The sequence below is a fragment of the Misgurnus anguillicaudatus genome, chromosome 4 (assembly GCF_027580225.2).
Source record: "Misgurnus anguillicaudatus chromosome 4, ASM2758022v2, whole genome shotgun sequence".
In the NCBI taxonomy this organism is placed as follows: Eukaryota; Metazoa; Chordata; class Actinopteri; order Cypriniformes; family Cobitidae; genus Misgurnus; species Misgurnus anguillicaudatus.
In genome coordinates this window covers 21879983-21893727 of record NC_073340.2, presented here as the reverse complement: position 1 = coordinate 21893727, position 13745 = coordinate 21879983, and the positions used below count along the sequence as shown (strand labels likewise).

At 39.2% G+C, this 13745-nt stretch overlaps 1 protein-coding gene across 1 annotated transcript in view; it reads left to right on the top strand.

Moving 5' to 3' along the window:
• Window positions 1-13745, top strand: part of usp54b (ubiquitin specific peptidase 54b) — a 205227-nt gene that overhangs the window by 124953 nt on the left and 66529 nt on the right. Inside the window, exons 16-19 of the mRNA XM_073866980.1 lie at window positions 2383-2551; window positions 6813-7750; window positions 7840-7961; window positions 9018-9158. Of these exons, the coding sequence (XP_073723081.1) occupies window positions 2383-2551; window positions 6813-7750; window positions 7840-7961; window positions 9018-9158 (1370 nt within the window). The remainder of the gene's footprint in view (window positions 1-2382; window positions 2552-6812; window positions 7751-7839; window positions 7962-9017; window positions 9159-13745) is intronic.

Sequence of the window (13745 nt, the reverse complement as noted above, 5' to 3'; positions counted from 1 at the left end):
AAGTTGTAATCACATCACTACTAGAGCAAGCTCCGCTCGGCGCGAATATCCGCCAAAGTTCAGATTTTTTCAACTCGCGCATCAAACCCCGAAAAGCTCAATTTGCACTGCGTCATTCACGCCGCCTTATTTACGCGAGTCACATCATTCGCGCCACCTCATTAGTGTGAATCGTGCCGCAGAATCTATCACGTTTTTGCATTGACTTAACATGTAAATCACTCCCGATTAACACTTCATTCGCGTCACACCATAATTTGATCCCAAAGCAATTTTTGAGCATCTCAGTTTTTCAGCAAGGGTTGGGATATGTAAAGTTTATTATGCGGCAGATTTACTAAACAGGGCAAATTAGCGTGAGAGCGCAATTTCAATAAAGCGCCGATGGATGTGGAAATTTCTGTGGGGGATTTACTGACAAGGGTCAGGCTAAAGAACACAGGCGCAAAATTATCACTTTCATATTAACCAATGCAGTCTATCAAGAGCAGCACCAATTAACGTCGGGTTTAAGACATGCATTTTAATCATTAAATAATGATGCAAATACCAATATATTGACGAGTGCAGACCTTAGTAAATCGCGTGAAAAAACAGGTACAGCAGTGAAATTCGGACTGTGCCCTGCATTAACAGGCACGTGTAAAACAATGTTTTAGTGTAAGGTGATCAAGTTACGAGGGTTTATTAGCATGTAATAACAAAGTAATAGCAGTGTAATAATAGTGTAATAAATTTGCGTCTGAATAGAAAACACCTACACGCAATGCATATGGAATAAGGTCAGTCCCAAAAACAACTTTGCCTTTTCATCACTAATTTTTTCTTTAGTAAATCCTAGTAATTTTTAACGGCAAAAGAGGCGTTTGCATTTGTATATCTGGCCCTATATTTGTCTGTGTATCCATGTTTGTGTGTTTTGTTTCTGGCTGTCGCTTCCTGCATCTTCAATGTCTCGTGGCTTGCCTTGGTGTGCTGTCCTATACTCTGCCTACTTGCACCCCTCCAGAATGCCGTCAGTTCCTTTTCAACTCGCTAAAAGCGAGGCGTGTAAGCTAGCTGAGGCGCAGCTGGTGTTGACAGCAGCAAATGTTCTCAAAATAGCACTTTTATGATAGGCAGAATTAATGCTAAACCAGACTTACTGTAAATGAAACGGGTTCAAGGGAACCATGGCAACACTAACCTCTCATGCGGATTTCCATGTAGCAACCATAGACAGGAGAGCAACCAAATCATCTGTTTCCTAATGCGAACTCATTTTGAGTTGCCAATTACATTGCAGGCGTTGAACATTAACCGGTGTGATCTGTGATGAAACTCAACATGTTATGTTTGGTACACTTTGTGTATGATCCAGTCACAGGTGTTGGTTTCTCTCTTGTTGTTCACCTATGTGCTTCTTCATAATATGATCTTTCTGAACTCTGTTTAACATGTCACTCATTGTGAATGGGTTTGTTCAGTAAGCAAAACACTGCACATCCACAGACAAAGTTCTGTTTCAGAACCTAGCGAGCTGCCTTGTTGCCAATGTAGGTAGCTGCCTTTTAAGACGTCATCATGAAACAAAAAAAAGTCTAAATTGGTTAAGTGGGTAAGTAATAAATATATTGGATACAATGGGTCATAATATAATCTTTTATTTACACTAGTACTTTTCAGGGCTCCAGACTGCATTTTGACACCAAAATTTGAGAGTGTGCCACTGAATTTTACATCCAGTCGCACCTTTTGACCTTTTTTTGTTGTGATGTGACACTGAATTTGAAACAGCACATTGTACTTTCTGCATCAATCATCAAAGTTTTTATTAGTAATACAGTGGAAATTAGTAGAAATGTGATTATTTGGTTAGCATGTTAATTTACGGTGTGTGCCCCTAAATTTTCTGGTTGCGCCCCTAAAATTTTCAGTTGGGGGCCACTGTGCTCCTAGTCAAAAAAGTTAGTCTGGAGCCTTGTTTTTTAGTTTTGAATGGAATATAATCAACTCTCATTCTCTCGCCTTGTCTGTCATCTTGTTTCCCTGGGTTTGCTGCAATGCATTATGGGATTGTCCACTTTGCTGCCTTAAAATTTGGCTGCAACATTAAGATATCTTAAAATGCTACCTATATAGGCCACTCTTAAGGTTTTGAAACCGAATGAACCCACTATGTAAAAACGTTGATGAAATAGTGTGCCAAGCTTTGCCTATTGAACACAGCCTAGACCTCATTGTGGGGTAAAGGTGGGATTTATCCCACCATCACCCTCTCTCCTTTCTTTCAATTTCACTACTGTCGGCCCCTCATAACTCGGCTCTTCTTTTTTCTTTTCTGCATTTTTTTCTTCTGCTCTTTTCTTTCTTCTTTCTTTTTGTTGTTCTTTTGCATTATAGCTAAACTAAGATTTTCCATGCATGAGGGCAGTGCTAACACTCATAGCAGGACAATGGCTGCTGACGCCAAGCTCCAAAAATGCATGAGGAGAGCGCGGGGCCTACAGCAACGCATGCAACAACAGCAAGAGAACCAGCAGGAGCCCAGCTGCCCACAGGGGCCCTCCAGGTACCTGTACTGTCACCATGTGTGTCTAGATTATTCAGATGAATACTGTCCCAGACCCCTGTGTCTATTCCCAACAAGCAGTTTTGTGTTTATAAGACATCTAATAGCCGCCCAAACACAGCCCAGACGTCTAGGCTAAAATTCTTACATGATTGAATATCATACATCTCACAAAACAGAATCAAATTCAAGTTTATTATGGGGTACTCATAGCCGGACAATATTAGGTCTAGTTAACCTGGATGGTGAAATGACGGCTATTGCTTGCTGGGTGGTGTACAAGCATTGCTAAAAACAGCATTCAGCACAGTTCGGCAGGGAGTGTGATGTAATGTATAAGCAGAGTTCATATTTGCAGGTATAAAAATGCATGGATGAGGAAAAAGGTTTACTTTATGTAGATTTATAATTAAGCTTAGTTCTCTGTCAATATTCATAGTGCCTATGAGAAAGCAAGTTAATTGTTGTTTTGCTTAATTTTGATATATTATGTTTATCTTGTGGAATATTATAAGAATTAATGGCATTTAGAAAGTCATTAAGAGAGAAGCACTTCATGTTGTAATTGGTTTTAAATGGCACTAAGTGTTTGCTGTAAAAATGTATAACTCTGTTTGAAGGTGGGTCTTATCTTTATGTGCATGATCATATTAATTTTTAGTTTAATTATTAATTATTTTAGTGTGTTTATGCAACATACTACAGTAGTATGCAAACCGACAGGGTACTGTACCAACCATCTTATTGTATCACAACATTTGTGTAGTAAATTGTTTTGTAAGTAGTTTTTTTAAGGTATTGCATTTTTGTGGTAATAACAGCTGCGCTGTATTTTCTCAATATTTCTGTGGCGTGATTGTAATGTGATTCGGTGCCATTTGTAACATATTTTAGGCTTTAACATTCACATGACATTTGCCAGAAAGCCAATTAATTTCTTCTATCAATCCAGATTATTAAAGGATTACTCCACTTTCTAAGAAAATGTACTCACGCCCATGTCATCCAGGTTGTTTATGATTTTCTTTCTTTAGTCAAAAAGAAATTAAGTTTTTTGATGAAAACATTCCAGGATTTTTCTCCAAATAGTGGAATTTTTCTCCATATAGCGGTTTGCAGTTCAATGCAGCTTCAAATGGCTCTAAATGATCCTGAAACATCATAATTTTCACTCTTTTAAAGTACTTTTAAACCACAACTTCTCGTCTTGCACTAGCCATGTGACGCGGCACCGCGACCTTGCGTATTAAAGTGATAGTTCACTTTAAATGAAAATTCTGTCATCATTTACTCATCCTCATGTTGTTCTAAACCTGTATGAATTTCTTTTTTCTGATGAACACAAAAGAAGATATTTTGAGAAATGATGGTAAACACACAGCAGATAGTGACCATTGACTTCCATAGTAGAAAAAAAAATATATGATGGAATTTAATGGGTACCGTCGACTGTGTGCTTACCATCATTTATCAAAATATTTTCTTCATCATTTATCACAATACTTCCAAAATATTTTTTTCCTAAAAAACTATCCCTTTAAGGTCGACGTAATCACGTTGAAAGGTAACGCGTTACTTACAGTATGTGAAATGCACACTTGCAGAACATTTTAAACAATTACTGACACAAAGACATTAATTAGTATCATTCCACATCGGAACGGTCCTTTTTTCCAGACTTGTAAACACTGGAGCGGTAGTTTCGCATTCTGTACGTCATGAGTGACCTTTCGAGCGATTACGTAATACGTAAGGTCACGCTGGCACATCACAAGGCTAGTACAAGAAATTGTGGTTAAAACGTACTTATTTTTTTGGCAAAAATTACAATCTGTTTGCTAAAGAAAACCATTATGCCTCTGTTGGGATTGTTTAGAGCCCTTTGAAGCTGCATTGAAACTATGGAAGAAAATGTTTTCCTCAAAAACATACTTTTTTCCACTGAACAAAGACAGACATAAACATTTTGGATGACTTGGGGGTGAGTAAATTATCAGAAATGTTTTTTTATGAAAGTGGAATATTCCTTTAAATCCCCCCTAACCTAGAAAATGCACTTTTAAATGTGTTTCTAGCTGAAAATGAGTCGCCAGTGTGTGTGCAAAAACATCCCGTTATCATACAAATCCATTTATTCTTTGTCTAATCTCCTTTAAACCAAAACAGTCACACAAAACAGGCTGTTGGGGATCCCCTCTCAATGTGATGTCACATTGATTACGCCACCCAACCATAACCGCTCACAGACTCCCCTTATGAGCGCGACTCATAAATAACTTAAGAAATCAGATTAAACATGTTAAGTAATTATCTGTCCACCCTGCCTGCCATAGGGCGCGAAATATACATTAACACATACATTTATTTTGCTCAATATAAACAATATAAACATGTCCCTTTCATTCTCACAGCGTCATATTTGTGTAACAATGCTTCCCATTGGCCAGAGGTGTCTTACCCAGACATTTACCTCATGGAGTCAACAGGGAAGCCAGTGAATGATTTTACTTCGTATTTATATATTATGTCTTTATATTTAGAGTACTGAGTGCACTTTTCCGTCCAGCCATACAACTAGCCATAGTAATGTTTCCAGCAATCACTGGATAGCGTTGTTACACAAATTTGAGAGATGCTCTGTGAGAATGAAAGGGACATGTTTTTATATTGACCAAATTAAATGTGTTAATGTATCTTTGGCGCTCTATGGCAGGCATGGTGTACAGATAATTACTCGACATGTTTAATCTGAGTGATTTCTTAAGTTATTTATGCCTGCCGGCTGTGAACGAACGTTGCTTTGTTCCGCTATTTTCTATGGAAGTCTATGCGAAGTCTAGTTTGTTTTCTCCCAAAAAGGGGCGGGGACGAAATTTACAGTCAAGTTCCCGGATGTGCCGGTAGTTCGTATTTAAGATCTGTGTTGTAAATTGAGCTGAAACTTTACACACACATTCTGGAAATACCAGAGACTATTTTTAGATTGCTGAAAACACCTAGGTTAGGGGCCCTTTAACTTTCCGTTAGCCTAAGGATTGGACGCAGAAGGTATTAGCATCGGTAAACTACAATATTCACTTTTACCCATGCACCTTACAGAATGCAGTTTTACTAATAAAGCTCCTCCCAGGACAATGCAACAGCGAATGCAGCAGCATGTCCTAAAGAATACTGTTGCTTTGTTTGTTTTTTGTCCCCCACTTTCTTTTTTCCCTGCATCGATTGAAGGCGTTGATGTGATGTACGGCCTGACCTGGCCAAAGCCCCTTGGGTAATTACCAAGTGTAGTGCTCGAAGGAAGTATTTACAGTAAATGAGCACTGTAGCACATTAATCAGAGATGTTTACCTCTGCACCGAACTTCTCCTCGATCACCAATGTAACCACACTATAGATCAGGGGTTTACTGCCTCCCCAACCTAACACTTTTTGGACATCTGTCTTCTTTGACACCTGTACTGCATTTGTAAACATGTGACAGCATGCACTGCAATTGAATGAAGTTGGTTATTGTCATCTATTGTTTCATAAATACTGTGCATTCAGACGTTAACTCTTTTGGCATAAAGGTATCATAAACTGTTTGAACCAGGCCTGGATGTGGATATTAATTCTGTGCTTCTTGCATCTCAGTTTTCACACCGCTTTTTCACTTTCCTGCTGGATAAATAAAGGTTCTTTTGTGTTGACGTCTTTCATACCCAATTGCAAAATCATGTAAGACGTAAATATTACAGCATTAGATTTTAGTAACTTTGTGCTGAAAACTGCTGAACTAAGAAACAAAATCTGAGCAATGTGCATCTGCCATTTTTCAGAGGCCTTTTCCCACTATTAGATAAAGATTTATCAGCAAATGAATCTATCACACGGGTCATCGACAGGGTCAGTGAGGGCCGGTTGGATGCAGCACGATTGATGATGTTCTGATGGGATACTCTGCAGTGCTTTATTAGAGGAGAATGCAGATAGCAAGCAGGTTTCCCTTTTGGAGGAGAACCAATTTCGTATTCCCACACTCTTCGGTTCTGGGGAGCTTTTGGGAGTATTTACGGCGACTGTAACTCTGGTTTATGTGACGACTATGAAAATTATGTCAAGGTCGCGTAGTGCGTCAGCTGTAGAAAGCACGTGAGGACTGTATGTGTGTGCTATATAAGAAGTGGCTCATGAATTTTGTAGGGTTGTGAAGGACGTAGGTCTCCTTGAATCGAATTCCTTATTTTTCTAACCAAAATCCTTTCTCTTCTTTCCTCTTTAGTGAACAGCCTGGCAAGGTCCAAGTATTGTTGACAGACAACCAGGATTCTGTGCTTGGCCCACCCTCTCCTCAACACATGAAATCACCTTCCTCTTGTACAAACTTCCCATCTCAAGCCTCTAGCCATCCATTGTTTAGCAACGCTCAACCTCCCCCTTCTCAACCACACCCCCAAGAGCCCAATGAAGATGGTGATTGGTCAACACAGACTGAAGAAAAATGGAGTCGTATGCAATTGTTAGACGTTCTTCACGTGTCAGGTGTCCGGATTCAGCCCATTCGCAAGCACCTGGCCATATCGCTTCCCGTTTTGCCCCTTGACTTCTGGGGTACGGTGGGAGAAAACCAAGTAGTCTCCAGCCAGCAGCATCCTCAAGCTTTGTTCTCTCAATCTCCATCCCCAAATTCTTCTTTGTGGCAGGGCACTGCAGATGGGCCAGATCGGATACCCCAATCCGACAAAGCCACCGGTTCATCACCCAGGCCCCCTCATGTTGAAGAGAAGGGGCAGATGCCCCGACGTGGCCCCGTATGGCAGCCACTATGCACCACTTCCCAGACACGCTCACCTGCCCCGTCTAACTCCGCCACTACACCGACTCCTCCTGTTGCTGCTCGTCATTGGTCTTCCTGGAGCCTGGATCGTCCCGACGCTGTCGTTACCCCATATGAGACGCCACCTGACCAGAACCAACGGACCCTTTCGCAACAAGTGCAAGGAAGGCATTTCCTCCCTCACAGCCCCATGAGCACCAGAAAGAAAAGTGTACCTTTGCACACCACTTTCCCAAATGCCCCAGGCAAGGAGCTGGAACCCAAAGAGCTCGAAGACCAGGAACTCTCTGAATTGGACTCACTCTACCAGGCCAGTCTCCAGGCTGGCCCCAGTCCTGGCCGAGCCCTGCGTGGTACCAGCTCACCTGCTGTTGGGAGACCAGGTAAATGAACCATCTTGATAAAAAGCACACTGTTTGATATCATTTTCGAAAGTAACGTAATTAATGCCAAACCTGGTTTCTTTGCACAGTACCTCCATCTGCAAGAAAGCTGCTCACTGGAGTAGGACGCTCTCGGACCCCCACGGCTGAGCTTGAGAGAACGGCTTATGGACCACCAGGTGGTTACAGCCCCACTGGGTACATGAACACGGTAAGATATAAATGTCTGCATTGTTATTTATACATAAGATTGCATACCTACTGCCAGGATTCATTATTTACATTTTATGTGTTCTGTTTTTTTCTGAATTTTTGTGGATACAGTATGTGCCAAACTAGAAATGTATGTGAGCTTTCAGTTTTTTAGGGTCATTTACATTTTTGATTCTGGCAAAATTAGACTTATGAGGTGTCATGAAACATTTTGATAAAAAAGTAAATGCAAAGTAAGAGTATAAAAATAAGAAGCATACAGTTACAAACATCTCTTCATGTATTATTTTGCACATGATTTCAAATGACATTATACAAACCAATTTTGTTGTTTTTCCATTTTTAAGGGGAACATTTTCATTACCGTGTCCATGACTGAATTTGGGCTCTTTGACACGGAAAATTTATAATTAAATAAGCTTCAGTGCATGTTATACTATAAACATTTACAGTAAAGAAACATGGTATTTGGTGATTATTGGTAAATGTAGAGACAATAATAAGGAATATAAATGTGTCCAAGAAAAAAATTGTCATCCTCCGCAACAATTTAATTAATCATTTTTTAAACCCTCAATGAACTAACCTTTTTTTAAAAAAATGTTGGAAGGGACATAATTGACTGTGACACCCAAGATGGCTACCAGGCAAGCAGCAATTTTTTCTTTTGTTTGTCATAGTACCTGGAAAACTTTTTAGTTCTCATTACCAAAACATGAGTTTGTCAATGCATATATTTAATGTAATATCATGTTGCGGTAATGATAATTTTTGATAATGATAATCTAAAAAATGTAAATAATTATATAGGAAATATTTTTAAATCATCTAAAAATAATGGTTATACTAAGTTCAGACCTTAATCTTATATGTGCAAAAAATTGGCTTCAAGGGCTTTTTAAAAAATCTGATGCTGGACACCTTTTAAGTCTGGATTTCGTGAGAATCACCCTTTAGGGTAAATGACCCTAAAACTAAAATCAGTAAGCATATTTTGAGATTTGTTTGGGAGTAATGTCTGGTTCCACGCTTTGTATTTCTTTGTTCTCTGAAGCCCCTGTCGATGGCCACTCGAGGTCTGCAGTCGGGAGAGGAGGACCAATACGACGCGGATCACCTGCGACGCATTGCCCGCAGCCTGAGCGGAACCGTTATTGGACGGCGACAGAACCGCCTTGCCGTCACCAGGAGCTTTGTAAGTATCCCTCTTTTAGTCTTAAATGCACTTCATAGCACAAAGAAACTTGGCAACCTCAAAAACTGATTATTCAGTCATTCCTCTGTAAGAATTCTGCCCACATTAAAATCATTATAGCAATTTTAGACAGTGCCTTATTTAATCTGAGCAGCTTATATATATATATATATATATATATATATATATATATAGTTGTGGCCCTACTGACTACTGGGACGCTCAAGAGGCAGCTATGGTTGCCAAAATAAGGGGGAAATCGGATATCTGTCCCAGAAACCTGATAAGAGTGCGGTTACATAAGCAAGAAAGAATGTTAACATCTAGCAGGTCCCTCTTTAGGCTGATCGATGCGCACTGCCTGTCTCCTGTCAATCACTTTATGGAAACTTTATGCACACGCTAAATTTAATATACATTTGCTCATTTTTTAAAATATGCATAGTTCATATAGGGGTGGTAGATTAAGCCAGGAATAAGCCTTATTTATATTTTAGTTATGTTGTTTTAAAAAACACATTGCTGCTATGTATTATGTAACAAAACATATATTTAAAAATAGGTCAGTGCAAGCTGTTTTAAGTTGAGACAGCTCAAACATGCATTTTAGTCTGGGACTAGTCTAATGCCCTGTCTGGGAAACTGCACTATAATGTGTGTTTGTTATAATGTATTTAAATCTGTCATTCACACAAAGTTATGCATGTTCCCCACCACTTTTTGTGTAGCCATATGTTGGGTAATTTGATTATGTTTTTGGGCACCAAATAAATGTAGTGCCTCGTTCAAGACATTTTACAGTTTTTAAATTCATTTTACAAAATTTGTTAAAAAATCAGCACATAAATGCAGATTATTCACTTTATTTATTTATATACTTGTTCCTCATGCACAATTGTCTCTAAAAGTAACTTTAGAGATAAAAAGCATTTTTAGTTTAAAGTCCCACGTGTGCCATTTTTTCATTTAATAAAAAATTACATGAAGCCAACAGATTCAGTCTGGGCCTGTGAATATGTAATGGATACCAGAAATATATGAATAAATACTGTCACGTGATGTCCGAGTGTACTCGCACATGCAAGGACACAGATACAGTACAGTACACACGTAACTTGTCAATGTCTTTCTAAGTCATACTGCCATCCAGTGTCCATATGCTGTAACTGTCACTCCATTAAACACCAGGGGTCTTATTTTTAGTCATACAGGACAAATATATCATTTATCATTATGTGTATGTGTATATATATATATATATATATATATATGAAGAGTTTGGTTCCAAAACGCAATAAACGCCATTTTTGAAAAAAATGAGTTACTGCCAGAATCAGTATTATATCAGGTCAGTATTATAAAGTAAATTCTTAATTTTATGCAAAATCCAATTTCCGCAGTGTTATTCTGTCATCTTTTCTCCCTTTTTTCCCAAAATGCAATAAACGCCACTCCCCCTTTTCTACAGAATGCCATAAATCCACTCCTCCACAGATTACAGCGCACCTCACGCAATGTAAACAAAGAATGGCGGCGCGCTGAGAACACGGAATCCTAGTTTTCCTCATCTACTTTGTACTTCGTGATTACCAAACAAACAAAAACAAAATAATACTTTAATAGCATTGATAAACCTGTGATGGTTTTCTGTGACGTGAAAGAAACGTAAGCCATCAACATGTAATAATTTACGCAGAGGAACTCGGGAGACCGGTGCTTGTTTGGCCGGGCTGACAGCATCAAGTTACTGTCATGATAACACATTGACCCCAAGGGATCTTATGAAAAACCTTCCATAATTTTACTCAGTCAACGAAAATCGAGCAGGACCAAAACATTTTACAGCTGATCGCTTTGAAAAACGTTAAGCGAGGACGTCAGTATAACCGATGACTTCTTAATATCACAAAGTAAGTGTTTTGATTAATGACAATAATGTTTATATTTTTAATTAGTGTGTACAACTAGTCAACTAAATGAATATAACATGGCAAAGATGAATGCACATTTATATAGGCGATTGATTCAATAGATTTATAGCATTTTTAATAAAAACTTGTCATGGATTTATTGCATTTTGTGGAAAAAATAATCCGTTTTTATAATAAATCTTTGAAAATCAAGTTATGGATTTGAATTTTTTATGTTTTTATAACCTAAAGATGCTGTGTGAAAGTTTGTAACAGAAAATAGTGGTTTTCATCTTGTCACTTTCTTGGTATAGAAAACACGTTTTTACCAAAATTTGTCAAAATGGATTTATTGCGTTTTGGAACCAAACTCTTCATATATATATATGACTTGACTTTACTTGACTTGCATTTGGCAGACACTTTACTCTAACGTAATGTAAGGTGCATGTTAAAATGTTATTCATGCTAATTAAAAAAACAACAATAGGAATATTTAAATTAAACAATAGGAATATTTAAATTATAGAGGCAATATCATTAAATTGCCCACATACGTGCATTTTATAAATAAGACCCCTGATTCTGATAACGCTAAGGTTAACTTTTGGCATGTTTGTGTGATTAAATTCCTCATCTTATCCTCTCTTTGACTTTCCCCACTTTATTTATCATCTGCTGTTTGTGACTGAATGGACTTACTCTGCTTTGTGCATATAAATGTATATGTGTGTCCGTGCCATGAGCATAAAGTTGGGCGATGCCTGGGTTACATCATATCAGTGCTCTGTGTACCCACCTAGTTGTCTGCGCTGTCCGTCAGAGCTTCATGTGCTTCAACCCAGCTGTCTTCATCTCCTTCCATCATCTTCATCCATTTCCCATCAGCCTGGGCTCTTGTGGAGAGGCCCCAGGTAATACTCACTCTCATTTTCCACTTCGCCGACCTTCTACATCTTCTCCATTCAGTGGGGCATTGATTTACAGTACACCTTCCACTTTGTATTCATGCTCCTGCCTTATAGCTTTGGTCTAGTCCATGTGCCACTAAACAGTGTGTATCCTGTTGTTAACTGGTTGTTTTCTCTTTGATTGGTCCGGATCCCTATTCCTACCCCACTGCAGGACATCCCCAAAGGTTCTCCGAGTTTCTGGCTGTGTTTGACCGGCGTTAAGCTCTCTCCTGTGGGCAGCACTACAGTCCAACATTGAGTTCACATCCAAACCACTGGACCGACCTTCAATGCTTAATTGGCTTTGGACACAAGTAGAAGACACGTGGTACTTCAGCCCTGGACGTTTTCCCAGAATACCCTTTCTGCACACTCAATCCCATGCTCTTCACCGCATCTTGGAGGGCTGGAAGGAGCATGAGCCTGATCCAGACCTGACACAGCTTCAGTCACCCCGCATTCGGTATTATTCCCGGGGCAATTTTTCTTCCGTTACCGTGCGCTTTTCCTATCATGCAAAACACTCAATCCACCGCATGTCGGAAAGAGATAGGATAACCCATTTTTCTTTTTTGTGAGGTGTGTACAACAATGGGATGGATGGTGTGATGCTTTTGGGTCTACAATGTGTGTGTGTGTGTGTGTGTGTGACTAACCTACCTGTATGGTCAGCCCTGCAGCATGCAATGTTAGAAGCGTGGGGCTCAGATTAAGACCCCCGCAGTGAGCCAATCAACCCAGAGCACTTAATTAAATGCTTTTTAATGGGAAACATTCATGTGTATGCGTGTGTGTGCGTATGCATGTGTATTTGTGTTTGTCTGGCGTGTGTGGGGAGAGGGGGGCCTTGTTTAAACCTGCCCGCCCCTTCGTCACCTATCGGCAAGGACACTTATTCTTCGTCTCACTGATGCAAATCCTCAGCAAGCGACTGTTGAAAACTGCTGAGCGTCTTTTCCTAACTTGTTTTGGATGGTACCTGCAGATGTGAAAAACGTACACCTGCAAAGAGATGAGAGATGTTTTGTATGATGTCATCTCTCCGCTCTGGTGCTTTTTCTCAAAGCTGGCATGTAAATCTGCAACCCTGGTATGGAGAGCAGACAAAACTGATCTCTTGTAATCTTTTCCTCCTATTTCTGATACGGGCATTTCCTGTAGCGCACAGCTGTTTTGTGTCTCCGGTTACAGGCAAAGACTGTACACATTACGATCAGAATTTATTGTTAAAACTAGAAAATCATAAGAAATATACAGAGGAATGGTGAAACTTTGACGTTATGGAATGTTAATTAATTATTATCTGCATTAAGAGAAGTATAGTACACTTCAGAAGTGTAAAGCTGGAGAAAAAACGCTATTTTAATTCCATTGACCGTTCTCCCGTTTATACAGGGAGATATGCCAAGTTAAGCTTCCTTTTAATTGTTTTGTTTTTTAAAAAACTTGAAGTGACACTGAAGTCATAGCTATAAGGGACAGGATGGCACTTTAGGCCTGTAAGATGGAAATCATCTCATTTGTTGTTTGTAGAATCTACATGATTTAAAGCAACACAGCTGAAGAATGTTTTGGCCCTAAAAGCTTTGCTACTTTAGCACGAAGCTTATTCACTACAGTGTATTTGGACAATATGTGGGGCCTTGAACATGATAGTATTTAAATAAATGTGATAAGATGTACTAATAAAGATCTGATACTGATCTCATATCACAATATAGTAT